This window comes from Trachurus japonicus, chromosome 12, assembly GCF_045865225.1.
Source record: "Trachurus japonicus isolate A0001 chromosome 12, Traja_1.0".
In the NCBI taxonomy this organism is placed as follows: Eukaryota; Metazoa; Chordata; class Actinopteri; order Carangiformes; family Carangidae; genus Trachurus; species Trachurus japonicus.
Genome location: NC_140918.1, coordinates 20,088,405 through 20,114,918, shown reverse-complemented (window position 1 = coordinate 20,114,918; position 26,514 = coordinate 20,088,405). Strand labels below are relative to the sequence as shown.

General features: G+C 41.0%; 2 protein-coding genes across 3 annotated transcripts; one reads left to right on the top strand and one right to left on the bottom strand.

Annotated features, from left to right (window-relative positions):
- The first annotated feature begins 570 nt into the window (after positions 1 to 570).
- LOC146977502 (ras-GEF domain-containing family member 1B-B-like) lies at positions 571 to 15,268 on the top strand. The gene is made up of 14 exons (XM_085793802.1): positions 571 to 798; positions 7,529 to 8,137; positions 8,246 to 8,368; positions 8,792 to 8,929; positions 9,380 to 9,595; positions 10,020 to 10,094; positions 11,572 to 11,664; positions 11,908 to 12,010; positions 12,387 to 12,466; positions 12,673 to 12,768; positions 12,866 to 12,961; positions 13,272 to 13,395; positions 13,522 to 13,594; positions 13,706 to 15,268. The coding sequence occupies exons 2-14, from the start codon at positions 7,535 to 7,537 to the stop codon at positions 13,737 to 13,739; spliced, it is 1,854 nt and encodes a 617-aa protein (XP_085649928.1). The 5' UTR covers positions 571 to 798; positions 7,529 to 7,534; the 3' UTR covers positions 13,740 to 15,268.
- Positions 15,154 to 25,729, bottom strand: LOC146977501 (anthrax toxin receptor 2-like). 2 transcript variants are annotated; one of them, XM_085793805.1, is made up of 17 exons: positions 25,380 to 25,729; positions 24,651 to 24,722; positions 23,577 to 23,648; positions 23,328 to 23,409; positions 23,114 to 23,218; positions 22,573 to 22,641; positions 21,328 to 21,408; positions 21,156 to 21,216; positions 20,408 to 20,503; positions 19,481 to 19,550; positions 17,755 to 17,833; positions 17,578 to 17,673; positions 17,343 to 17,402; positions 16,818 to 16,910; positions 16,410 to 16,583; positions 16,246 to 16,326; positions 15,154 to 15,443 (listed from the first exon to the last, which is right to left on the bottom strand). In XM_085793805.1, exons 1-17 carry the CDS (start codon positions 25,502 to 25,504, stop codon positions 15,405 to 15,407), a joined length of 1,455 nt encoding a protein of 484 aa, XP_085649931.1. In that variant the 5' UTR covers positions 25,505 to 25,729; the 3' UTR covers positions 15,154 to 15,404. The 2 variants fall into 2 exon arrangements, with proteins under 2 accessions (XP_085649931.1, XP_085649933.1); XM_085793807.1 differs by having other exon boundaries at positions 15,303 to 15,443; positions 16,818 to 16,907; positions 25,380 to 25,681.
- Between the last annotated feature and the right edge of the window lie 785 nt (positions 25,730 to 26,514).

The window sequence follows — 26,514 nt, the reverse complement described above, 5'->3', positions numbered from 1 at the left end:
AGAAAATCACTCATAGCAGTGTGTGACAATGCTTAATACTGCTATGTTATGCCTTTGCACAATTTTCATCACTCTTTAAAAAATAACCAATATAACTGTAGGCTACAAAAGCTGATAACTTCTGATGGAGGGTTCATCTGTTTGTTGCCATGGATGTCTTGAGCCACTCTCACTTCATGACGAAATGAACCGTGTAAAACTCTGCAACAGCTTTTAAGCTTCTACTTTTACAAACTCTTGACTTTATGTGACTGAGAACAACTTGCAGACACACTCACACAATCGCATTCCCGGAGGAAACCTTACACCTTCCACATTTCAGCTCTCCAACAAAAACAGTCCCTGCTCCTAGCTGCGGTTGAAAAGAAAGAACTCGACGGATGGCGAACCAGCCAATCAGCGTCGGCAACGATTTCGATTTTGCGACTCCTTCCCCACGATTGGTCGGGGGCGATCCCTCGAGGCTCCCGCCCCCGCGCAGCGATTGGTTGATTTTCCCGGCTCTATGTTAGTCATTTGAATACGCCTCGCTTTGTGGCTCATTACAGCGCTGCTATTTCAAATTGACTCAAATATCAAGACGGGCGACACACAATGGAGCTGAGTACAGCACGGACACACTGCTGAAAGACTTATTGGTGTGTTATGCACCGTGCATCTCTATCCTGGTGCGGGAACAGATTCAAACAGCGGAATTAACAAATAGTTTGGATAGTCTGTTTCCTTTTTTCTTCTTTTTCAACTGTTCCTGTCAGTGAAACATTGCAATCGGAAACACAGATCTGCATCACCGAAGAGGTGAGTTGTTCATTTTGCATGATGTTATTAAAAATAGGCTACAAACAATAACTTTATTTTTTGTAGAAATTTTACGGGAATCTGTAAAAAAAAGAAATTGCCAAGGAACGTCTAACTGGGTTAAAGTCTGTTATGTAACTCCGGGAAATGTGTAACAAGGTCACAATAATTCACTTTACAACCCAGTAGCCTCTGTTCAGTCTTGATAAGTTGACTAACCAATGCAAGAATTATTCTTTAAATCTCCCTGACAGCAACATTTGTTGTTGTTATTGTTTACCACCCTCATGAGTTATAATTAAACTCACTGTCGGACAAAAACAAAAATTACTCACCAGCACCTGTGATGGGACTGTGGTTGCACAGCATGGCTTTTTCACAATAAGCTTTTACTTTTATTGTGTTATGACTCAGTTAGAAGCCCATAATGTAGACCAGGCATGGTGTGTGTCTGTGTGTGTGTGTATGAGAGAGAATAACAGATTGTGTGTGCGTCAGTACAGGGAAGAGAAAAGAGCATCAGAGAAAGTGTGTGTACTTCTGCCCAAACAGACTTTAAAAAGCTTGAATCATCTCTTTGTCCGTCCAAACACCTTTTAAAATAGACCAACCGTCCCCTAAACTGCTTAAATGAATGCCTCAATTTGCTCCACCAGTGAGGCAGCTTAAATCAAAGTCAAATTAAATGGTTAAACCAATTTAACAATTAACAACAAATGCAGAGTGAGAAGCACACACAAACAACATTTTGTCTAAAAGCAGTGAAATCCAGATGATTTACTGCTTAAAGCTACTTATTCTACCTTTAATCCTAATGTGAAATGATTCTATTGCGCTGTGAGGCAGAGGTTTATGAGATCCCTGATTAATAGACATAGAAAAATGTAAAAAAAAAAATTAAAAAAAATGTGTGTGAGAGAGATAAAATCCTTTACACAAGCTTAGGTTTATAGCAGCAGGGGAGATAATGTGTCTTTATCCTTTCTGACTCTAGGTTAATACTGTACTAGCCTACCAGATCATACAGGGGACAGGTGTGTGTATGTGTGTGTGCTAGTGTGCCTCCATGCACTTATAACCCTGTTTGTTTGGAGCCTCTGCACAAGGAAATGCATACTTGATGAGTGTGCGTGTGTGTCTGTGGAGAAAACAGGTCCAGCAGTGGGTGAATTGTGTTCCTCATAATCTCTGCAGTCAATCTGAGTGTGGTGTCTGTCTGTATCCGGCTCTGTTTGCCTGTTTATCAGATTTAGGTGCAGGTGCAGGTTTGTTTTTTGTTGTTTTTTTACGCTGGTCAGCGTGTCCCAGTGCCTGGTGTTTTGACAGCGGCCGCAGGCCTAATCTGACCCTTACGCTTCCCTGAGCGTGAGTGGAGCACTTTGTCTGAGCTCTGTGGTGTTTCCTCCTGCTTTGGTTTGGGCTGTTAGGTCAATTAATGATGACGCTTGAAGTCTGGTGGTCATGATGCCAAGAGGATGAAACCTAGGATGCAGTTAGAGAGCAAAGAACAAGAAAACGACCCCAAAACACCATGGATTTTGGGTGTAACAAGTTGGAAACAGATTTGCATGCATGGATCGCCAAGTGGAACAGAATAACATCTGGACTGATGCTCATTCATTCTCAGCAGCTTATCCATATATCTGTAACTGATATGAACCCAAGAGAGGAAAACTAGCCCATTAAGGGAGTGGACAGAGCCTGATTTGTTGCCTTATTTCTGCTAGTGGGACACCCCAAAACTCAAATGGCAGAAAAAGCCTCAGACTCACTCTCAAGAAGAATTTGGTCATTATAGAAGAAAAAGAAAATTAAAAAAACCAAGGCACAAACTGTACTACACACCCATGTTTGACCCCAGAAACCTTTTAGACTCATGTCTTTGACTTGACAGGAAAATTCAAGGGTTTTCTGGGCATTTTAAAACATCTTGGTTGAATTCTGTGTCGTGTTTAGGGACTGTACAGAAGTTATTAGGATGGTGGGTGGGATCGATAAAAGGAGAGGGGTGTGTGCACTTTTGCTTTTTGGTAAATGCACGCCAGTGTGAGAGGGGCAGCAACAGCTTTTGGCTCTTTATTATGGATTTGCCATTTATTTTGGCCATGTCTATGTGAGATCTTTTGTATTTGGACATTAAATAGCTCAGTCCTACAGGTGTCTGTGCATGACTGGTAATAAATAAAGATGCCTTTAAAGGTGTAATTTGGCTAACTTTTTAAAATTAGAATTCAATATAAGCCTTACAATCATTTTTGTACAGGACCTACCCTACATGACGATGTACACAACACAACAATTAATTAGGCCGGATAAAAAAGGGGTTTTATTGGGCCACTTTCGAAGCATTAAATGAGAAAAATTAAGAGCAGACTGTCCTAACAACATTGACTGAATTTCATCTCCTTTTGCGTCTGGTATTCTGAGGTCAAGTATAGTCACTTCTCCTCCCACAGGAAGCAACAAATCAACGTTTGAGAGTGAAATTGTTTTAAATAGCAGTGAGGGAGCCCTCCCAATAGAGAAAACTGGACTCAAAACTGTTGTTTTCCATCACAGACGAGCCAGGATGATAAAAATAAGATGTGTGGTGTCGCTGTACAAGGGGTTAACTTCTCTACATGTAAAACTGTTTAGTTAGCAGCTTTGACAAAACCACAAGTAAGTGATTATGAACACAGTCTGGACTTTAACCTCATGCATTTTGAGTAGTAAGACTGACTGTGTGAAGGTTCCCCTCCAATTAGCACGTTGCTATGTCTTATTAGTGTCAAAGGTACAGAGATAGTGCCGATTACATCAGCCTTTTACCACTTTGAAATCGTTTTATAGGACATGTTATCAGACGCTGGCTGTTCCTTCAGCCTGACTGACTGCTTCGCTTCACAACTCTTCTCTCATGCCATGTGTCCGCGCGTTGCGTTAACCTACATGCTGAACTTTACATGAGTCAGTCCGATGGCTTCGAGGGGCGTGGCACCTTCATTGTGAACTCAGATTATGGCGTGTGTTACGTGCGGCCTTAAACGAGGCGATTGCTGATAGAAAAATCCAACTGTGGCAAATTAGTCAAATGACCTAATGGGTAAATCCGCAGCAACACGACTGTCGAAGTGCAATAACACTGAATTATCTTGTAGCCACTGGCCGCCTTTGGAGTCGTCAAATTTGATTAGACATCGCAAAAACAGAAGTCTTTGCAAACAAATCTTCCACTTGTTTCTTTTAAGCTGACTGTTGTAGTTAACCATCAGGGGGTTTCAGCACTCACTATTATTAGGCCGGTGAGTATGTAGATGCTCACACGGGTCAACTGGCTTTCAATAAAGACAATTTAGAGTGATTAAGTTAGCTGTACACTCACGCAGCTTTGCGTGATCACACTCTTGTGTTGTGTGTGTGTGTGTGTGTATATGTATATACATAATAGTCCTTTTAAGTCTATGCTGTGCCACATTTGAGCCGCTGTCGTCCTTGAGCCACATGCAGTAAAATCTGCTTAAATGTCAATATGTGAGTTTCGATATGCTCCTTTATCAGTGTCACGAAGACAGATTCCTGTACGTTTATAGCGCTCCTAAATAAAAGGGCAGGTTTGTGATGCATGACCTCACAGGACATGTAGTCCGACAACACATAATAAGAGTTCACACACCTTAAACAGAGAATGAGAGAAGTCTGCTTTACTGGTTTGGCTGTTGTGAAAATGATCCCAGCCACGGTTCACGCAGAGGCAGTGCGTCATACGGCCTGACGGTGGAGAACAGAGTGTGTGAAAGCTGCTGTGTGTGTCTGATCTGCTGTGATCTGCTCTGATCTCTTCCTGGGGGTCTTTGTGCGGTTGTTAATGCCATGACAGGATAGATAATACCTCTATTGTTGAAGACCTCCCCCTCCCCTCGCTCTCCCCCTCCTGTTATAGCTGGCTTCAGAATAGCTTGGTGTACCTTTAAAAACCACATTATGTGATTTAGAAACAAAAACTAGTCTGCCTAAGGTTGAATAGATTTTAGGCTGCTTCCGGCTCTGGAACCAACTGGAGTGGAAGTTTAGTCTTGCCATTGGTGTTTCTGCAAAACCTGCAGGGATCTAAGAGTGAAAGTTGTCCAGCTGCAAAACAAATGGATGAACACCAATGCTGCCCCCAAATTCATTTTTGCTGCATTAAAAAAAGAAACTTCTGAGGAAGCGTTCAAATTTTCATTGGACAAAAATCAGACAAAGGCTGCATTCACAAACAGTGTGACATCAATCCAAACATATTTGCCTGCAGCTCCATCAAAAGTTCAATTAGTTGTAACCTTTTGATAAACTGGATTATGTCATTTTAGACACATTACAATCGCCATTTGTCAGCAGAGGATATATTATCTTTCTTTTTTTTTTATCACATTACAGAAATGATTCGGGTTAAAGGAAAGTGCCATGTTTCTTTAGTTCTATAAAAAACAGTTCAGTACAAGAGAAATCCTGCATGTAAAGGCTTTTACCCTCATGGTTTTGTATACAACTATACATTTTTGCCTTTTTCCTGTGTTTGTGCCACCACATCAAACCTTCTCATAAGGATGCAGTCTTCAAAGTTTACAAACAAGAGAATGTAAACAATGCTTTCAATATGAAATTATGCCCCCCCCCCCCCCCAACGTAGTTATTAAATCGCCCACAGAGAGTCCAACCTATGATTTAGAAAGAGTAAAATTTCAGTGCTGCAGCTTGGAAGCCACAACTATCCAAAGGGTCAACTTTTCAGGAAGTCAGTCTGGAAAAACCACGATTGGTTTTAGATTTCTAGACGTGTTTTCCCTCTTGTGTAAGGTCACCTCTCAATGCAAACAGAAGCCCGGATAAAGAAAAGAAGGCATCCACACACTAGGTAAATATTTCTCAGCGAATGCTTATCTCAGCTTGAACACCAGAGATTTGCTTTTCCAGATTACATATCGTAACTGGAGGAAGGTAAAGCCACTGTAATCTTTTAACCAAGTTAGAAGGAGAGCAGCGGGCTGAGATCACAGGGTTCAGAAGACGGGCTGGCACTGGACCGGCTTACATTGGCACGAGGCCAGGCGCTGTGGTATACAAGAGTGTACGTGTGTGTTGCTCAAACCATCATTTGTTTACGTGTGACATGTGTGTGTGTGTTTGGATTATACCACCATGGGGCTAGGCGCCATGGTGGACAAGGGTGTGTGTGTGTATGTATAAGATGTTGGCTCAGGCAGACACTCCTCTGTCGGCGCTGTGATGGACAAACAAAAGTCTGCAGGATTCCTGCAGGGTTTTGTTTTCTGGCACAGTGGACGTGGCGTGTAATATACGTCGCTGTGTGTGGTGTGTGTGTGCGCGTGTGTGTGAGAGTATGCGGCTAGATTTACACTGGCATGTGGTTCCTAGACAGACAACAGTAGCAGGATAAAGATGGCTCCAGAGTTAAAGCACGCCTTGGTGGTGATCTGGGATCAGCTTACCAACCTCAGATCCAATTATCTCAACCATTAAGACAAAAATTCATTGCCGTCTTGAGATCATCCATCTGTTGGCATGTTTTATTTTTCCTCCACTCCTCATTACAGCGCTTGTTTCCAACAAGCTAGCTTCAAGAATGTGACAAAAGATACAATAAAGCAGACGATATATAAAAAAAAAAGTTGTAAAAAAAAAAAAATAATGTAACCAACAAATAACTTTTTCAAGAAAGTGGTTTTCATGAGGTGTATCTTTCAACAGTTCAAAGCCAAAACAGTAAACAGAGGAGGGGTAACATTATGTGATTAAGTGTAATTACTTTCACAGACACGTCTAAGTCTCTGCTTTGGGTAATGTAGAGGGAGGGACAGGAGGTTACAACACTTACACTGTTGTAAAACAGCACAGCAGTTAATTTACAGTGAAGTGTGCATTCCTAATATAGTAGTAATTAGCACAATCATTTTTCACTTAGCTACTAGTGAAATATGGTATTATCTGTCTGAGAAAACATTCATCAGTTTAACCATTTATCATTATTTGCTGGCTTCAGCTTCTTGAATGTGTAAATCTGCTGCTTTCCAGCAAATGCACATGCTTGTCAAAGGAATACAAACTAGTAGGCTTCATATTCTTTTCTCTTTTTCTTCATCTTCTTTGTCTTCCTCTCTTTATGCTTTAGGTTAGTGTATCTTGATATGTGGGTAGAGACCTGTCCAAGAGAGGTTACAATTTGATGGTTCATAGATAGATTAATACTGCATAAAACAGGTTAAAGCTGAGGTCCTTACCAACAATGTTGCCAAAGGCAATCAGTTAGCATAACTGCTGCGTGTTACATCTTTTATGACTTTTGCACCAACTGAGGAACATCGGCATGTCAGGTCGTGCTGAATCAGCCATAAACAGACATTCATGCCAAGTTGTTTTCTCATTTCTTTGACATGATACTATTCTATAAAATCATAGATGCTGTTTAGCCTCTCACAATTCAAGTCCACACTCAAAACCCACCTGTTTAAGATTGACTTCCCTCTGACTGTTTTAAATGCACTGTCTAATTTTAACCGGTTTTTAGTCTTGTGTACTTCTTGTGGTTTTTATCGTTTATTTTGCACTTCTTTTATTCATTGTAAGGTGTCCTTGAGTGACAGAAAGGCACCTATGAAATTAAATGTATTTTATTTTATGTATGTAATATGTATTATTATTATAATCATTATTATTGCCCAGTCTCACACTGCTTGTGTCTTCTCTGCAGGCCATCATGCCCCCCACTACTCCCTACGCCGGAAAGTTCAGCTCTTGCGCTCCATACAGTAACAACAACAACCATCCCCAGCCTCACAGCCCGTACCGCAGCGGCACCGGCCCCAAACCTGCCAAGGAGAACGTCTACAACGGTGCCTACTCCGTCACAGAGAACCCCTACGACATACCGCAGCCTCACAGCTCGTACCGCAGCTCCTCCGTCTCCTCCGTAACGGCGAAGGAGCACCACTACAACAGCAGCTGCGTGGTTTCCGAGAACCCCTACTCGTCGCCTCAGCCCTGCAGCCCTCGACAGCACAGCACTTCCTGTCCGGGCCGTGCGTACCGCCACACCACACCCACCACCACCAACAGCAACAGCAACACCACCAACACCACCAGCAGCAGCAGCGGCGGCAGCGGCGGCAGCGGCGGCAGCGGTGGCAGCGAGCAGTCCTCCTGTCGCAACAACAACAATGCTGTGGCCAAAGCTCGACTCTACGGACACGGCATCACCGCTAGCTATGGGGAGATGTGTTACCATGACAACAGCTTGGTTTCAGCATCTCTCGAGGCTTTGATTCAGCACCTGGTGCCCACAGTGGACTACTACCCTGATGTAAGTAGCGAAATACACTCTCTTGAGTAGGAACATGGCCTGTTTAATTCCGTGTTGTCGATGTCAGCCTTTGTTTTTCTGAGAGCTGTTTTGTGTCTTCGTCATCAGAGGTCATATGTGTTCACCTTCCTGCTGAGTTCACGCCTTTTCCTCCACCCGTACGAGCTCATGACGAGGGTTTGTCACCTGTGTGTGGAGCAGCAGCGGTCGGGAGACGCCCTGCTGGATAAGGTGGGAGGATTACTCACACGCACACACACACACACACAGGGTTATAATTATTTCTTGGTCTCTCCCACACGGGCTCACACCCACTCTAACACCGTCACACTTTTTTCACCCACAGAAAAGCACACACATGAGCTTCTCTAATTCTTTTTTGAGAGAGGGAATATTTATCGACTCTTTTCATAAGCAAAGAAGTTCCAGAGAATAAGAGAAGTGCTTCAAACTGACAGTGGTAATGAAAGTGAAAGGAACATACAGAGTAATTTAATTGAGAACAATGAAGTAAACACCTAAAGAAATAACAGCAGCATTTGGTTTCACAAAGACATACAGCACTGAATAGGATGGGAGGTTGTTCATAAATGCTATTAAACCATTTAATGTGTCATTCAGTGACACTCAACATGACACCTGATTGTTGTTTAGATCCGTTTCCGTGAGGTGGCGCCTAAGCTGGTGCAGCTGCTGACTGAATGGACAGAGACGTTTCCATATGACTTCAGGGACGAGAGGATGATGCGCTGCCTCAAGGACATGACACACCACGTGGCCAGAGGCGATGAGGTCAGTGCCGCGCAAGTACAAAACAATCCAAATAAATAAAAGTGTAGAGTAGAGAACATGGGCAAATACTGTTCTGTAATAGCATCTGTAACTTCTTTTAAGCTTCCAAGACTTTTGGCTTTGAAATAAAACTTCTTTATATTATATGGTGGTCTTATTTAAGACAGAGCAGGTTGAGCTTTGTTCCAGCAGTGCCTCATCATTGTTGCCAGCAGCATTTCCCATTTTTAGCAGTGTGGTGTTAGTTGTGTGGTGTTAGTTGGTCCAGAATCGTGGTCAATCCAGACTTTTCCATCCAGCAACAGTATATCACACCTACAAAACTGATATTCACACCAACCTGAGCCGCTGAACATGAGTCTCTACTTTGAGTTGGTCAAGGAAGGAATTCTACATTTGTGACTTTTCTGGTCTGTTTAACTGTTATATCTGATTTTTTTGTGTTTGCAGTATTCTTGGCGAGCCATGCAGCAAATGACCCAGAGGCTGATCAAACGCCTGTCGGCGCTCGGCCAGTATGAGGAGGCCGTGGCTGCGCTCAACGCTGTGGCGGCGGAGCGGCCCGCTTCGCTGAAAAGCAAACAGGCTTCAGGTCAGAGAAGCGACGTACTGAGCGTGTGCGACGACCCCTTTGTGCTCGCTCAGCAGCTCACGCACATCGAACTGGTAAGAACCTGTTTATTGGAGCAGTGGTTCACATTTACTGTGTGACTTAGAGGACGATACGTCTATGTGTCTTATTAAAAATGTTGTAAAGGTTTTATAAGTCTTAGCTTGTGGTAACTAAGGCTTCTTTTCACTGAGCTAAATTTAGTAAGTTAATTGTTTGCGTTATGCACAGACAATGTTAAAGAACTTTTATAGTCTTATATATATGGATTGGGTTAAGGTTAGGGTTATTCTCATAAACTGCTGTTTCCTGCTTGTGTGTTGATATTAAAGTTTCCTTATTTTATTCTTTTCTCCAAAAAGTGTGTTTACATCATGAATAAGGATAAATTGCTTTTAGTCTTCTTTGTCCTTGTATTCATCTTTTATATTACTGTTGTTATCGTCCTGATTGTTTTCTGTTCCTGTTCTCTGCCTCCAGGACAGACTGAGTTTTATTGGTCCTGAGGAGTTCATCCAGACATTCGCCATGAAGGATCCTCTGGAGAACCATAAGGTACGATTGGGTCTGAACGCAACATGTATTCGCAGCTCACAGCATTTCTCTTTTGCACAATCCCAATCACAACCCTATGAAACACCTACACAACATGCTGCTGATTAAAAGCTTCTCTTATAAATGATTAAAACTGGAGTGATTTCACCCAGTGTTCGAAATTTAATTATCTAATTCAATTTAACATAGTCAAAATAAGAAGACGGATCAATCCAACCGCCACAGCTTGCAGCATATAGTTCTTATGTGGAAAGACAGATAACGCAAGATGACCTGTTTACAATTATCCACAGAAAAGGAATGATCCAGGCTGGACTCATTTTTAAGTCATTCTATATTATTTTGACGAAGCCCCTTCGTTTAACGTCTGCTTTGAGTGTAATTTGCGGTCGGCTTCACTTCAAGTTCAATTGCTTTAGAAACCACATGAAAGATCCTTCTGGCAGATAACATGTGAATTTGTGCAGCGTTTTTTTTTAATGTAGCTTTTCAAAATGTATCAAACACAGTATGAAAGGCCCATTCTACGTATGTCTAAGTGTAGCTGAAGGGCTCTCTCTCTCCTAAGTGGTTCAGTGAGTCAGCTGAAGGGTCGTTTTCAATCAGCGCCGCTGAGAATAAGCTTTCCGCCGTCGCATCTCGGCTTTCACCCCCATACCCCCTGCACCCGTTATATAAGACCCACTTTGTATAAAAGGGCGGCTGAGTCAGTGTAAGGGGTCCTGAAGTGTAGAGGGGAAGTTTGGAGTGGAGTGGGCTGCTTGGTGTTGTGTAAGCATTTAATAGAGCCATGAATCTCCGGGATTACATCATCACAGCCAAGTCAAGTTTATTTATACAGAGCTTTTATAATGTTTATTTATATAAAAGCGCCTCTGGCAAACAGGTTCACCACCACAGAGTGTTTCACAAAAAAAAACAAGGCCCAAAAGCAGATGTAAATGAGGTGACAATTACAGACTCGTCAGAGACACCAGCGTGCATGTCCAGAGGTTGTGTAGGTGTGAGGACTGTCAGGATCCATTTGCAAAGGAAACCACACAGTAGCAACAGTCTGTTACCACGCATTTCTTTTATAACATTATTTATCACAGATATTTATAGAGCTGAAATATCTTTTTGTTTGGTTATGTCCTAGAGAGCCGCTTAAAAGGAAAATTACAATGTTCTAAAAAAAAAAAAAAAAAAACGGAACAATATTTGTTTATAGGTTTAATGGAAATAATTATTTTCTCAGTACTCTCTGCTCGTGAAGTCCATGATATGTTGTTGAAAGGTCCAGAAAAAAACTTGAATGGCCATTTTATGCAAGATAGTTCCTTTTTGCTTCTATATCAGGTGTACATCTCTTGTGTGAGACATTACCCCCACTTTTGACAGATGAAGTAGAAATACTGATCAGGAACATTTAAAAAAAAATAAATCTGTGGATCAACGTTTGTTTTGATCGTATCGTCTCCCTCTTTTTGTTTCTTAGGGTTTCTTCCGGAAGCGTAAAACCAGCAACTTGGAGGCCTACGTCAACTGGTTCAACAGACTGAGTTACCTGGTGGCCACTGAGATCTGCATGGTAGGTTGTTGTTCACACACAGATGTCTACTTTACCTTTTCAACCATTCCATCTGAAATACGTGGCTGTAGTTTGCCATTTATCTAACCACCCCTACATGACAAAAAACATCTCTAATATCTGTTTCTATGCTCAGTTTGTCTCAAAAACCTGTGTTTGAATTTGTATTGAAGCTAAAACTTGCCTATTCAGTATGTTACATGATGGCTTCCATTCACTTCCTGTCATTTTGTCTTTTTACAGCCAGTGAAGAAGAAACACAGAGCACGGATCATAGAGTTCTTCATCGATGTGGCTCAGGAATGTTTCAACATTGGCAACTTCAACTCCCTCATGGCCATCATCAGTGAGTACTCAACAGAAAACACATGATTAAAAGCAGACAACATAACTCCACCTCCACACTATTTGAATGATTTGTGGGAAATACAGTGTAGGATCACCACAGAAAAAGTTATATCCTGCTGCATCACATGGTACTTAGCCGAAATTTCACAAACCACTTTGTCACAGCTTGTTGTTGGAGTAAGAGATGCTCTATTAAATTGTAGTTTCCTTCATTTCTTTGTTGAATGGCCAGTAATCAAATCAGCAAATACAGTACCAGCTGGAGGTTTTGGCTAATCAGTTCAAGGATGTTATTGAAGCAGAGCAGCCTGCTCAGTTTAATAGGTTTCTGTCTGTAAATACTTTGTTTACTCACACAATCTCTGTCTTTTCAGCTGGGATGAACATGAGTCCTGTTTCCAGACTGAAGAAAACCTGGAGTAAAGTCAACACTGACAAATTTGAAATCCTGGAGGTGAGAAAACCCTGAATGCATCACTGATGCAGTGGTGCATGTATTGTGTATCAGTGGTGTGAATATTTTCAGTTGTAACTCAACATGTTTTTCAAATGACGCACTCCATTAAAATGTTGTTTTCCCAACTGTTAGTGTGTGCAAACTTTGTCCATCCCTGTGTGATCGAGTTTTGTTCAATGTCTCCTTTGTGTGATCTCATTCAGCACCAGATGGATCCCTCCAGTAACTTCAGTAACTATCGCACCGCACTCCGTGGCGCCACCCAGAGGTCGGAGACTGCACACAGCAGCCAGGAGAAGGTCAGAGAAAAATAAAACCCTGATCCATAAAGAAACAGTGTCATGTCCCAATAATGGATTGTGATTGTAAAACAACCGTTGTCTTCTTTTCCTCTAGATTGTGATTCCTTTCTTCAGTCTCCTCATTAAAGACATCTATTTCCTGAATGAAGGCTGTGCCAGCAGGCTGGCTAATGGACACATCAACTTTGAGGTCAGTCAGTAATTGAAGAGATTTTTTTCAAAATCCCATGTTGATTGATTGAATTGACTTCTTTGTTAGATATAAACGGATGAAATTCGATAGATTTGAACATTCACTGTGAACTGATAAACCTGCCCCAGAGTAATAATTGAGGTCCTGAGAAGAGACTTTCTCATGTACATGTAGTGTCGCCCCCTTGTGTATGAAAAGACTAATACATGTTCCCTCTCTGTTCCTTTGTAAAGGACAAGCTTATCATGCACTCTTTGCTAAATTGACAACAATATTAATTAGGTCTGTTTTCACTGTGTCTCAACAGAAACTGTGGGAGCTGGCAAAGCAAGTGAGTGAGTTCCTGGTTTGGCGTCAGGTGATCTGTCCGTTCGACAGAGACAGACGGATCCTCCAGTACCTCGTCACCACGCCAGTCTTCAGTGAAGATGGTCAGTGCATGGTCTTCTCTGCATGTATCTCTGAATATAAAAAATCACACAGCTGTTTGGTGTGGCCTGACACCAGGTCAAAGTCAATCCAAACTCATGAGGCTTTATCTTGATTTATTGCTGCAGAGCTGCATCTGGCCTCATATGAGAGTGAAGGACCGGAGAACAACATGGAGAAAGACAGCCGTAGGTCGCTCAGGTGGGTTTGGACACACATCCATGCAGCCAAATCAGTCAAACAACCTTAGAATATAACATAAAATAAATACATTAGTATACTGACTCTGGTTATTTATGTTCTGTTTTGCAGATCTTCCCTTCTGCACCGTGAGAACCGGTCCTAAGAGAAAGACCTCCTCCGCACTACAGACTGTCAAAGAACAAGGATTTTTTATAAAGCTACAGACTCCTTCATATTATCTTTTTTATTATCTTCATATATTCACGCCTTTTTACATTCCCATGGCCAAATTTTAGGTCTTGGACAAACATTGATCTACACATGCAGCTGGCTCCATAATCTTAAAGACAAACAGAAGACTATTGTCTGGGCTTTGAGATCACAAGGGGCATAAATGTTTAATAAATCAAATACTGTCCTTGATGAAATTCATCCAGTGCCAAAGGACCCCAGTGCTGCAGTCCCTTTTATGACCCTCTATGTTGAGAGACTTCATGACCTGGGATCGAATGGTTCCCAAAAAGAGCTCAGATTACTGATTGGATTATTCATCATCAACTCTCTCTGAGGCACTTACCAGGATATCGAATCACTACAGAGGCTGGAATCTGTTTATATCTACATTGGACCTTCATCATGGCAACAACAGCCTCATAACTGCAGCGGTCTGAAGTGATGGTCTCTTCTTTGAACCCCATTGGCTACAGCTGATCAGCTCGGTCAACAACCACAGAAAGAGGAGAGATCCACTCTGCAACATCAATCTGTATTATAAATAATGGGTTAACAACTGCTTCTAGAAGTGTTGTTGCTGCTTGTTGTCTTGTTGAGTGCTTGGTTTAATGCCAATGTATGAAGCTGAGCCTGCAACACATCTAGTCCATTTACTCCCACTTTGCATACAGCACCAGCTCCTGGCTGTTTCACAGTGCTTCAAGCCTGTCGTTCTAACTCGAACACATAATGGAAGCCAGTGCATCAACCACATCACTGTATTTCCTGACACTATTTTCATCAATCACACGCTATTTGGTTCTAAACATGTTGTGAGGTGGGCACTTTGACTGCGTATTGGTGATGCAAAGTTGTGCAGGTGACAGCAACATCATGCTAATCATGCAAGTTAAATCAAATGCACTTCAGTGGCGTCCTGTGTATTGTATTGTATTGTATAATTTGGTGACTCCTATTTTAAGGCGTCTTTCTGTTCAGTATTAAGTTGTATTTTGCATCAGATGTTTTTTTTCTTCATGTGTTTTCTCTGAAGTTTCACTATGAGCTTGTTGCTGGTTGGCTGGCTCTGTGTTTCTAAGCTATTTTGTTCATGCACCAGATCATGTATGATAAAGAAGTGTTTTGGGTCTGAATAAGGCGCCAAACTTACGTGTATATGTGCTGCTTAAGTACAAACAGGAAGCTCATCCTCCCCTTCATCTCACCTGTGATGATGTGCGAATGTGATGTGGTCCTTTAAAATTTGCCTACAAGTGAAAAATGATGCTACAGTACATTTTTATGTTTTAAAAAAGCTCAGTTTATGTTTTATATGTTTTATAAAGTGTTTCTCACATTATGCTTTTTCAATCTTTTTTGTGTATCGTTTGTGTCACCGGTCAGGGTACTTGTACTGAAGGCCTTTGTGTAAAGAGAATTATATTTTTTCTTTCAAATAAACAGAATAACTGAAAACAATGTGTGAACTGTTTTTTATGCAGAAAAACAAGTTAGCAGGAAAAAACGCAACAGAACATCTCTGAGGGTACATATAAGTCATCTTTGGCCAAAAACTGGAATAAAATTAAAAAGTGTTTATCCTCATGTCCAAACATCAGTGACTCTGAACTCTGGTGAAGTTCATGCAGCGGCCCTGGAGACGAAACAAAAGAGATCACTGACAAATGTACATAAAGTGGAAGTGGCACCTTTTGAGTTTTTAAACAATAATATGATACGATATGATATCAAACCAGAGGTGATGCTTGGTATTTGTCACCTGATCAAGATTTGCATAGATGCAAACTATCAGCAGTCTTCAAATCAAGTAAAACTTTTGAATATAAAAGAAAAATATAAAGAATACACACATGTCTATACAGCGTACAACTGTATATGCAACTATGTAAATACATAATCACATTAACATAAATTCAGAACAGAAAAATCCTATCAAAAATGTCTGTATTATATCAAAAGAAGAAAAGGGAACATTAGATGAATAAATGAATAAGGCATAAGAAATGAAGGACAGTGCCTTCTGGGAGCAGATGAGTCACAGTCTCTGTTCCTTCATCTTTTCAGAGGCAGGGTTAAAAATACGAAGATAGATCACTGGCATTAGATCAGTAAATATGGTGAGAATGAAACAGTCCTAACAGGGTGGAGGTCTGTCTGTTTGAGTTGTGTTTGATGATGCCCATCCACATTCAGACTGTTATTTACAACAACTGAGTTGATGCAGGAAGCTGTTGGGTGGATAATTAGAGAGGGACAAACTGGGCCGTGTTATTTTCTCAACCAAATTAGCTGTTGATGCTTTATTGTTTGGTGGCTGCAGGCAGTCCAAATGAAAAGTAGTCTCTGTACTGGTGGTAAACACTGCAGTAGTGTTTTCTGTCATCTGACATGAAGCATCAATGTTTTTAGGTTAAAATCTTGCAGACATTTCTTACCTTGTCCTGAGGTGTTGGCCTCATGATTGCCACTCTGTCGTACTGTCTCCTCAGTAATGCCAGCAACGCATCAAAACGCCCCTGAAGGTCAAATCAAATCAGGTCGGGTCAATCAAAGACAGACTATAAATAATCAGAGGGTCTTTTAATCTCAACAGCCTCACCTTGATGGGGGTGTACCATTTAGACTCTGCTGGTGGGGTGTAGACCAGAGGGTTTCTTGGTGGGGGTCGAGGTATGATGGGCTCCTCCACTTCCTCTGGCATAGTGACCACCGCATTTTTGGCTTTCTCCAGGCGTGACCCCTCCTCTGTGGAGCCCTTCTCCCCCCAGCGCACCTGAAATAAACACACAGGTACAAATGACACACATTACAGCTCAGTTTCATGGCAGCAGCATAGCAGCCAAATGCTTAGAGTCAGTAAATGTGCAGAGGCTTGATCTCCATAGTAACCAATGTGTGTTTTCAGCATTTGGTGTTAGTCATTAAAATTATGAAATCTGCTGTTATGAAAGACTGTAAAAGTATAATAATGACTAGAAGGGTGAACTATGGATGTTTATATGCTTACCTCCATGCGTTTGATTCCTCCAGGGCCTCTACCTCCATAGTATGAAGCGTCCACTGTGGGCCACCTGTGTTTGGGAGATAGATCCTCTGGCTCCTTAAACACAATGGTTAATTAGTTAATTAAAACAACATTATGGTAATGCTCCAAGAAAGAATTGTTACAAGTCCAGTGTGTTGTGAACATTTTACGCTTATTCTTGTATAATTCTTACACTAAATCATACACTAGCAGTTTAACGAGTCCACATGAGTCCATTTTTTCCCCCCATGGCATCGTCTAAATAGGTCATTCGACTTTTTGTTTAGAGGCTTGATGGAGGAAAACATTGTTCAGTTAAATAGAAAGATGATTTAATATGCTTAGACCTCCTCAGACATTTTTCAGTTCTCCAGGCACTTTGGAAGTCGGTGAAATCCCAGTTCTGCATCCCAGTCACTGCCAAGATGGCAGCTTACTGTAGTAAAACCAAAACCCCAGATTCAACTACTGATGAAACAGAAACACGTTTTCAAAGTGTCTACTCACAATGACCGGAGGTGGAGGAGGAGGAGGAGGGGGCCGAGATGGAGGCGGGTCTCTGATGACCTGTGAGAAACAAGTGGGACTGTTACTGCAAAAACACGGGCCGAACTGCCACACTTCAAACAAACAAACACAAAAAACTCAATGGCTACTTGCATAAACAACAATAGCACTGAATTATGGTTTGTGCTTCCACAAGGGCTAAATTTGAGTTATACTAGCACATGCATAGACTCACCACAATGCAGCAAAGAGGCCAGAACCACCAGAGCAAACCCAGAACCAGTAACAGCAACACAGCCAACAGCAACCAGAACACCCAGGTCCCATCAGACTGCAAAGAACAAACACTAAAAATCACATACAAACACTCAGCTTTTGGTAGCTTCACTCATACTATATTATTAATACTTACACATGTTGTTGCATAGATGGTGATGGGACTGGAGATGTAAGATTCTCCATTGTTCAGACTGACCAGCACCTCAATCGATCTGAAATGATCAAAACAGAGAAATAGAAAAAGTTGTTGCACAGGTATTAACATGCATATACACTTCTCACAAAAAGTTAGGGATATTTGACTTTCAGGTGAAATTTATGGAAAATGTAAAAAGTTAATGCCACACTATTATGTCATGGAAGTAGGGCATTTAAGTAGAAGTATGGAATGGTAATTTCTTCATCTCAAACAATTTATTGAAAGCTAACAACAGTGGTGGTATACCACAACATAAAATGTCAGTGTCTCAATAAGTTGTCATGTGACCAAAGGACGTCCAGTTCTCAGCCTTTCTGTGACTCTTCCAGTCTCTCTGAGAACATCCCATTTGAAGCCTCGACATGTCCAGGTACTGTTGATGGATTGTTATGTGAGCATGATGAGAGAAGAGGACTGTCTCAATAGAAAACTTTCATTGAACCAGAACATTTGGTGGTGGATTCATGGATCCGACACTTGTTGTGATTTTGTGGTTAATCTCCTAGAATTGTTAGAGAACATAATATTATGTTATTAAGTACTGAAACATTGAACAACTGGACATGTGCATTCAAAAGTTTAGAGAAGGTCAAATTATTTTCACCTTTAAATGTTATAGTGCATTTTAGGTACATTCTGAAATTTCATCCAAAAGCCAAATATCCCTAACTTTTTGTGAGTAGTGTATGTATATGACATTCACTAAGGCTTCAGGGTAGAATCACAGAGATACGGTGTGAGTGTGTGGACAGCGCCATCAAGAGGGTGAACTGTTTCAGCAGCAGCTGCCTTTGACCCGTTCACCACTGCTTCATCTCAAGGGACATTGTCAACTTCCCTGCTGACCTTGAGGACAATTAGTGCCAAGAACAGTGACTCACTGAAAAAGGAAGTTACTGCCATTCATGTTCTTATCATATTTTGTCCACATTTCCTTTTTTTAACTTTAAGTTTGCAGTTTGTTTGTAACTGCAGCTGGGATTGCTTCTGGTATGTCGCAGATAAATTATACGATCAAACTGAGCGTTTCAGCGCGGAGCGAGCGTTAGGGAGTGGGTGAGGCAGGATGGAAAGTGAGGTGACTGGAGACAAGAGAGAGAACGAGTGAGAGAGACAGAACGCAGTTTGAAGTGGGTGATGTTAAATCAGTTTTGGCTCGCTCTCTAAATGTCACAGAGATATTCTGGTCCGACTGGCTTCTGTTCATCCAACGCTTCAAGCTGCTCGAGCTGTTCACAGATTTTTACTGTAAACATTGTTCTCGCTTCTCTCTATGTTTAAACACACAACACATTTCTAGTTGCTAATTTCAGCCTGCTGGAGAAATGTTGACAGCTTGAAATGATGATCTACCAATATTATTCTATTTGCCCTTAACATACTTTGGTAAATGTCAATATGTGTATTTCTTTTGCAGTGTTTATTAACAACAAGCTAAGGATTGCTTTCCTGGCTTAATTCCATTTCTCACTGGTTTACCTCAGTAATACACGTCTTCTCCGGTCTGAGTAAAAGCTGGTGTTGTCAGAGAAATGCCAGGATAATGATTTAATGACAATATAATGCAAAATAACCTATGACTACAATAATCTCTCTCTCTCTCTGTGTCTGTCTCTCTCTCTCTCTCTGTCTCTGTGTGTGTGTGTGTGTGTGGACTTACTGTCCGACCTCATGCAGAACAGGGGCTGGACACAACAAATAGCCGTCTCTAACTACTGTGGGTTTCTGGTCTGAGAAAAAAAACAGACACGCAAACTCTGAGAACCATTTCTGTCTACAAAGTTACGACAACGTTAAAAATATACAAAAGTTATAAGATTTAAAATAAAAACATTTTAACAACATGTATAATGACTGGCTACACAGAAGACATGTTGTTTATGATGTTTTGACTGTCACATCATCTCATTTTACATACTAGGAGTTATAAAGGAGATATGGCCATCGTGATGTTACATTTGGGTTTATCATAAAATTACCAAAAGAAAAACATCTTAAACTTTTGTTTGTTAGTGTTTCTACCTCCAGAGTCTATTTTAACAAAAATGTACAGTATATCAGTTCTTGATATCAGTTTTCTTTATTTTTCCATCATAAAAAATATTCTAAATATAGATTTAAGAAACAGAGTGATAGCTTGAGGAAGAATTAAAAAGAAAACTCCAGCAGGAAAAGCTGAAAACAAGCAGTAAGACGGGGGACGACTGGATACAGTCATGTGTTATCCCTGTATGTCCTCTCAGTGACATAGCTCCCCCACCCTCCCCTCCATCGATCCTTTAATAGACTAATGACAGTGAGCATGTCCTCCCTCCCTCTGCTCAGTCTCATAATGTCTCCTCTGTTCTCCAGCTGAGGTCAATAAAAAGCAGCCACTGTTTGTCTCTGGACGTCATGTCCCTGATTTTCCACTGCAGCCCTGAGATCTGCACGTTCTGCCACATTGCAGTTAATACATGATGTTATCAAAATGTCCACTATGGTACAATGTGCCAGGCTGGCAGCACAATTTAACATTAGTTTTAAGTAAAACTGATCAGCTGATCCTTAACTTAAAGCTGTAAAAGTTATGAGTGTGATTACTGACTGTATGTGTTTTGATTGACAGTAAGGAAGCAGAGTACGTTGTCGGCCCTCTTGGATCCACTGAAGCTGCTGCCCCTCAGCACCACACTGAAGGACTCTGGAAAACATTAGGCACATTACACAACTACAACACTGCAAGAAAATACAATGATTGAGACAATTCAATTGAATGCTCTACGACCATGCTTCTGCCTGTGTGCGGCTGCACAATTGTTCTTGGAGCGAAATGTTAAAATGATGCTAATGTACTGATGTTTATCAGGGATAATGTTCACCAAGTTCACCGTCTCAGTTTAGTACGCCAGAATGCTGACTTTCATTAAACACAAAGTTCAACTGAGGCCAATGGGAATATCATTCGTTTTTGATAGTTTTGGTAACAAGTTTGACCTAATGAATGAGTCAGGAGATCACAAAAGTTATTCAAATTAATCCTGAGGGGAACAAGAATGTCTTTCTAAATAATTTATGAAAATCTATTTATTATTTCTTGAGATAGTTTACTTAAAATATGAAAATGAAAAAGGGTAAAATTTCAGGGGAAAAAAGCAGAAGACCAACAAGTTTTGTGGCAACCTTTCAAATCAATGTTGGAATATTTCTAGTGAAAACTTTGACCTGGTGACACCAGAGGAACTTACCAAAGTTTGTCATTTGGACAAAATGTCACAGTTAATTACATAATTATTTTACACCATAATCTCAGCTACATTAATAAAATTCAAACATTACAGAGAAAACAAACTTACCATTCACACAAACACTTGACGGTTCAATAGTGAACACATCTGTGCACGACTGCTTCAGGATCTGTGGAGATACAGTACAGCCCCAGTGAGAGGTCTCTATTTACACTGCATTATGTCACACTTAAACTGTCTGGCCACTGAGGTTTTTGTGCACGGTTATATGTGAGCTCACCGAGTTGACGATGTCTTTGAGGGCATGAAAGCCGGATAAAACTGGGAAGACTTGCTCTGTGCCATCTGCTATTTCAGCAAGCTGTGTCAAAAACAAAAAGAACTACAGTTACTACCCGTCTTTGCATTCACTTCATATCAAGACATTTCTACTGGTCCTGGTTCAGTGCTTCAGCATCATTTAGGGAGGAAAAGCCTGTTTCTGGAAGATGAAAGCTCTGGACAGATGGTTACAGCTTTCATCTCCTGCTTTAATGATAGCAGAACAGGAAGCTTGTCTGGCATTATTTAATTTAGGAGAGTGAGGTAATTGCTTCCTCCTCAGACCACAGAGTAGGCTCGGTCAGTGACCAGGCAGAAGATCATTTGCACTCGTTGACTACATAAGACTCTCTGCTCATGAGTTATGCAGTTTTGAAGCCATATAGTTGTGCTTATTGATACATGATGATGTGATTTCGGCCACAGCAGCAGCAAAACAAACAACACTAATGCAATATTGATTCAGGGCAGGGTTTATGCAATTATGGATGTCACTTTAGATTAAATATTGCTGTATTATTTTTCTCAATAAATATAATTACTGTTTTCTAAGGATAAAGATAATTTATGACCTGATAGATCACATAACATAGCAAATGCCACAGACCATGTTCTTAATCATCTTGACGTTTATAGGATAATACTACTTATTTCATACTCTATTTTTTTTTCTATTTCTCCCAGGCAACACATTCAACAGAAAACATTTGAATTTGTTCTTATTCTGCATGAAAAACAACTTTAAAGATAATACACGCACTTGAAATCAAAGTTTTCTTTACTAACACAATGCCCCCTTTCATCAACATGATACCTGCACAGGATTAAATCAAATTCTCTCCAAGGAACTGATAACTCAACATACTGTATGCGGCCTGTCAAAATGTATTCCATGTTTTTACATAAACCAAATGCAGCAGAAAGAAACCATGAAGTAGAAATCTTTACCAGGTGCCTGCCTGAACTCAAATACACCCAGCAACAATGTCATGATGTGTGAATAAATCTGAGTCAACCACAGCAGCCTGTTGAAGTTCTGACCATGACCCAATACCCCCCACCCCGCCCCCAACACACACACAGAAAGACAAATAAAAACCACAGCCAACAGCATCAGCGCCAGAGAGAAAGCGTTCTTTCTCACAGTAGAAACCACCAACAAGACAAAGTAAAGAGAGAAGAGAAAAAAAAGAAGTCCTCCTACCTGTTTGTGATCAAAGTCCATGACCCCGACACAGTACACTCTGGCTCCAAACCCTCTGGCTTTGTCAGCCTTGGAAGCATTATGCAAAAAGAGCAGCGAGTGAAGCTTTAGCTGCTACTGATAAACAGTAAACTCATGTTTATGAGGAGATAAGTCATTTATAACAGACATGAGTGTTTTTGTTTTGTTATAATCTATGTATGTAAATCAAATCCTGTATATTTCATACAAAAGCCTACAATTGTCCTAAGGTTATGATAAGGTTTTAGAGTGATAACTGTTTTGCTTCTTCCATGCTGTTTCGCTCCATGCAACATGATACAAAAATCAACACTCTTGCACTCTTGAAACTTTTATTAGTGTGTGGAAACTCAGTAAGACAACAGACTAGAGAGATATGAGAAGACTGAGAATGTGTCCAAAAAAAGGGAAAGTGAAGTTAAACTGGAAACCAGTGGTTGTTGTAAGATGTAATAAAAGAAGAAAACTTTTGGTGCCCCTTCTTCTCTCACAAGCATGTAGGTGTGTGTCTATGTGATACCTCTTGTACACTTAGTTCATAGGGGTAGATCTCCAACTTGCCATCAGTCAGAATGATGATGATGGTGGACGATGGTGAAGTTTGTGCTCTCATCTGCTCCGACACCTGATGAGTGAAATTTGGCGCACATTCAGATGAGGGAACTCTTCAGGTTACACAAATACTGTGCAAAATGTGTCACTCATTTATTGTTGTCAGACTTCACGGGACCTACCGCTCTCATGCCTTCATGCATGTAAGTTTCACCAGCAGGTTTGATTTGGCTCAGCTTCTTCAGACCCTCATCTATTTTTGACCTTCACAACCAGATCACAATACAGGGACAGCAGTGTAAATAGTTTCTGTATGAGCTGGTTACCTGTGTTGCTGTCTTTCCAAGAGGATGATAATTATGTACATGGATCAGGGAGAACTACAGAGGACGAGAAAGAAAGAGAAAGAAGAAGAAAACTGAGGACTGTACCTGTCTCCAGTTAGTGGAAGTATTACAACTGCTTTGGCTGAGAAGACGATGTAGGAAACTCTCATCCTTGGACTGAAACACACAAACAAAAATGCAAACACAAACACACAGACATACATAAAAGCAAGCTATTCAATTCCAAAATTACCAGTAGTTTTGTGACAACAAAAAGGATTGGAGAGAAAATGTAATGTTCTGCTAGGGTGCTGTCGCTAAGTGCAGTAGGACTGAATAAAATAAGATGAGATAAAGTGATACATAACATTGACTTACATTACATAATTACATTTTTGGAAATGTGTTGTATGTAGTATAGCTAGTATATGCATCAACTATTGAAATGCTACACTGTACTTCACTGTTATGTCACGTCATACAAGTGTAGCACATGACAATAATACATGTCATAGCATCACATATGATATACCGTTATGTACAACAAGAGTGTAAACTCACACCATACACAGCATTGACAAACAGTATAACATAACCTATAATGACGTGTACTGTAATGTAATGAAAATCATAGCAATACATGTAAGTAACTGACAAGACTTGACTCAGCAGAACATAATTAAATATGACAGCAATTTACACCATGCTGCAAAACATAAATTAACAAACCACAAAATTAACATGACAATTACATTACACTCTCTAACCTTTTCAGTTGTACTTCCCTGGTCTACCCCTCCAGCTGTAAAAGTTGGTCAGCACCAGCTTCAACGTCTGGCTGGATGTTTTGCTCTCATATTTAGCAACCAACTATTAAACCTAAAGATATCACACACACCCTCGGCACCATTACCCAGCGGGATTTTGGAGCAGTTGGTGGCCTTGTATGAGGTATGCTGCCTGAAATAGCTTTGCCCTACTTTTCCACTCGCTACTACTGTTTTGTATTTGTAAATTAAAACCTATACTGACTCCTCGCTGTGATAATCTTTCATTCACTACTTAAATTTCTGTTTTCCTATTGCATAAATACCCCGGAGGTTTAGGGTGGAGGGGTGAAAGGGGCAAAAAGAGAGAGATTGTTGTCACAAAAGTTAAAAACACTCTAAATGTACTTACCTGACAAACCTGTTGGTGAGCTGCTCCGCAAATCCATAGATCTCATCCCAGTGTCCCGACACACTGCCTGACCTGCAGAAACAAGACAGTGATAGATAACAGAGAATCAGAAAACCCACTATGTGATTTTCCCAAGAATTTGATGACAGAATTATTTAAAATCAGGCAAATGTCTATAACATGGTCAGTTACAGGTGCATATTTTTGTATAAGCTTTGTGAAAAAAAGTTTAGATTAAAAAAAAAAAAAGAAGGAATATCAGGTTTCCCAAACTTTGAGTGCAGATCTGAAGCAGGACAGCCCAACAGCAAAAACCAATTCACACCCAGAATGACAGCATGAAGACAGAATAGGTGTTGGAAAGTTTATATTTTGATTGTCACCTTACTTGAACAAGTAAAAAAAAAGATAACAGACAGACATTATGTATTCTGTTACTGATAGAAAAATAATAAACATAATAGACGAGCAGGACTTTGGAAGTAAAGTTTCTCCCAGTGACTACACTCTCCAAACACTGACCTCAGGACAGAAAAGATTAATATAACCTTGTCAAAGCTGCAGTGAAGCAGCAGAGGGACATGTTAACTAAACACAGCCATACATGGAGTTAATCAAAGGCGTCTTCTGCACTGAGGTGACACAGTGGATTGATGAGCATGTTCCTTTGCTTCCTTCTGCTCCAAACACATGAACACAGACACACTCTGCAGGCGACCCACAACTCACCTGTCCAGAACAAAATAGACATCAAACGCCCCATCGCAGGAAGCTTCGTCGTCACCATGTGGCGATGCGTTAACGAAAACACTAACAAGAAGTAGGATCTGGCAACATATCCATATTCCATCCATAATCCATGTGTTTCATATCAGCGGGGAACTGTTTAAAAAGGCGCTATATCCTTAAAGCAGCAGGCGCAGATACGAGTCCGTCATCTTCACAGCGTCAGCGGTTCACATGCTGAACCACTGTGTGTGTGTCGGGAGGCACTGTGTGCTTGTGTGTGTGAGAGAGTGTGTTCACTGACAGCAGCAGGCTGACAATGAAATAAACGGGGCAGGGCACACAGCTGCTGCACATAGTGACGTCAACACAGCGGTAACATCAGAGCCAGACTTCCCTCAGGATGAGGCCAAGATGGCTGCGGTGTAGGTGGGCGTGTGTTTGTTAGCTCTGTCGGGTAATTTAGGAGGTTTGTGGTTAAACAACCAATGTAATACCTAATACTCGCACAAGGCAACACACAAGTGATATCTTTACAAACTGGACTGGAAAAAACCTGAATGGGTAAAAGAAAAATCAAATATCTCGTTAATGACCGCGAACATGGAGGAAGCAACAGTGACACGCGAGACGGCTCCATCGAACATCAGAGTGGAAACGCATCAGCAGAAGATGTAGGCCTAAACTGGTTTGAAGCTAGCCAAAACCCTGAACAGGAGTGCCTCGCTGTTCCACTCCCAGACACGCCACTGAAACCTCCATCAAAGAAGGTAAAGCACAGTGGAAGTGACAATTCCGAAATTTTAGAAGCAATTCGTATGCTTTCTGAGAAACAAGACGAAACCTTCCGCACAGTGTTCGCCATTAAAAAAACAACAGAATCAACCTCAAAGCAGATGGAGAAGTTAACTTCAACAGTCCAGCAACTCACGCTAGACGTTAACCAACAGAAACAAACTCTGGACAGCATGAAAAATGTAGTCCAAAAACTAAAAGCAGAAAACAAAGCGCTGAAGACGGACATCGCCGACTGCCAGCGTTACAGCAGAAGATGGTCCCTTAAGGTGCACGGTGTGAAGGAGGAGGAAGGAGAAGACATAAGGCGCAAAATCATCGACATCCTTGGCAAGACGGCTCC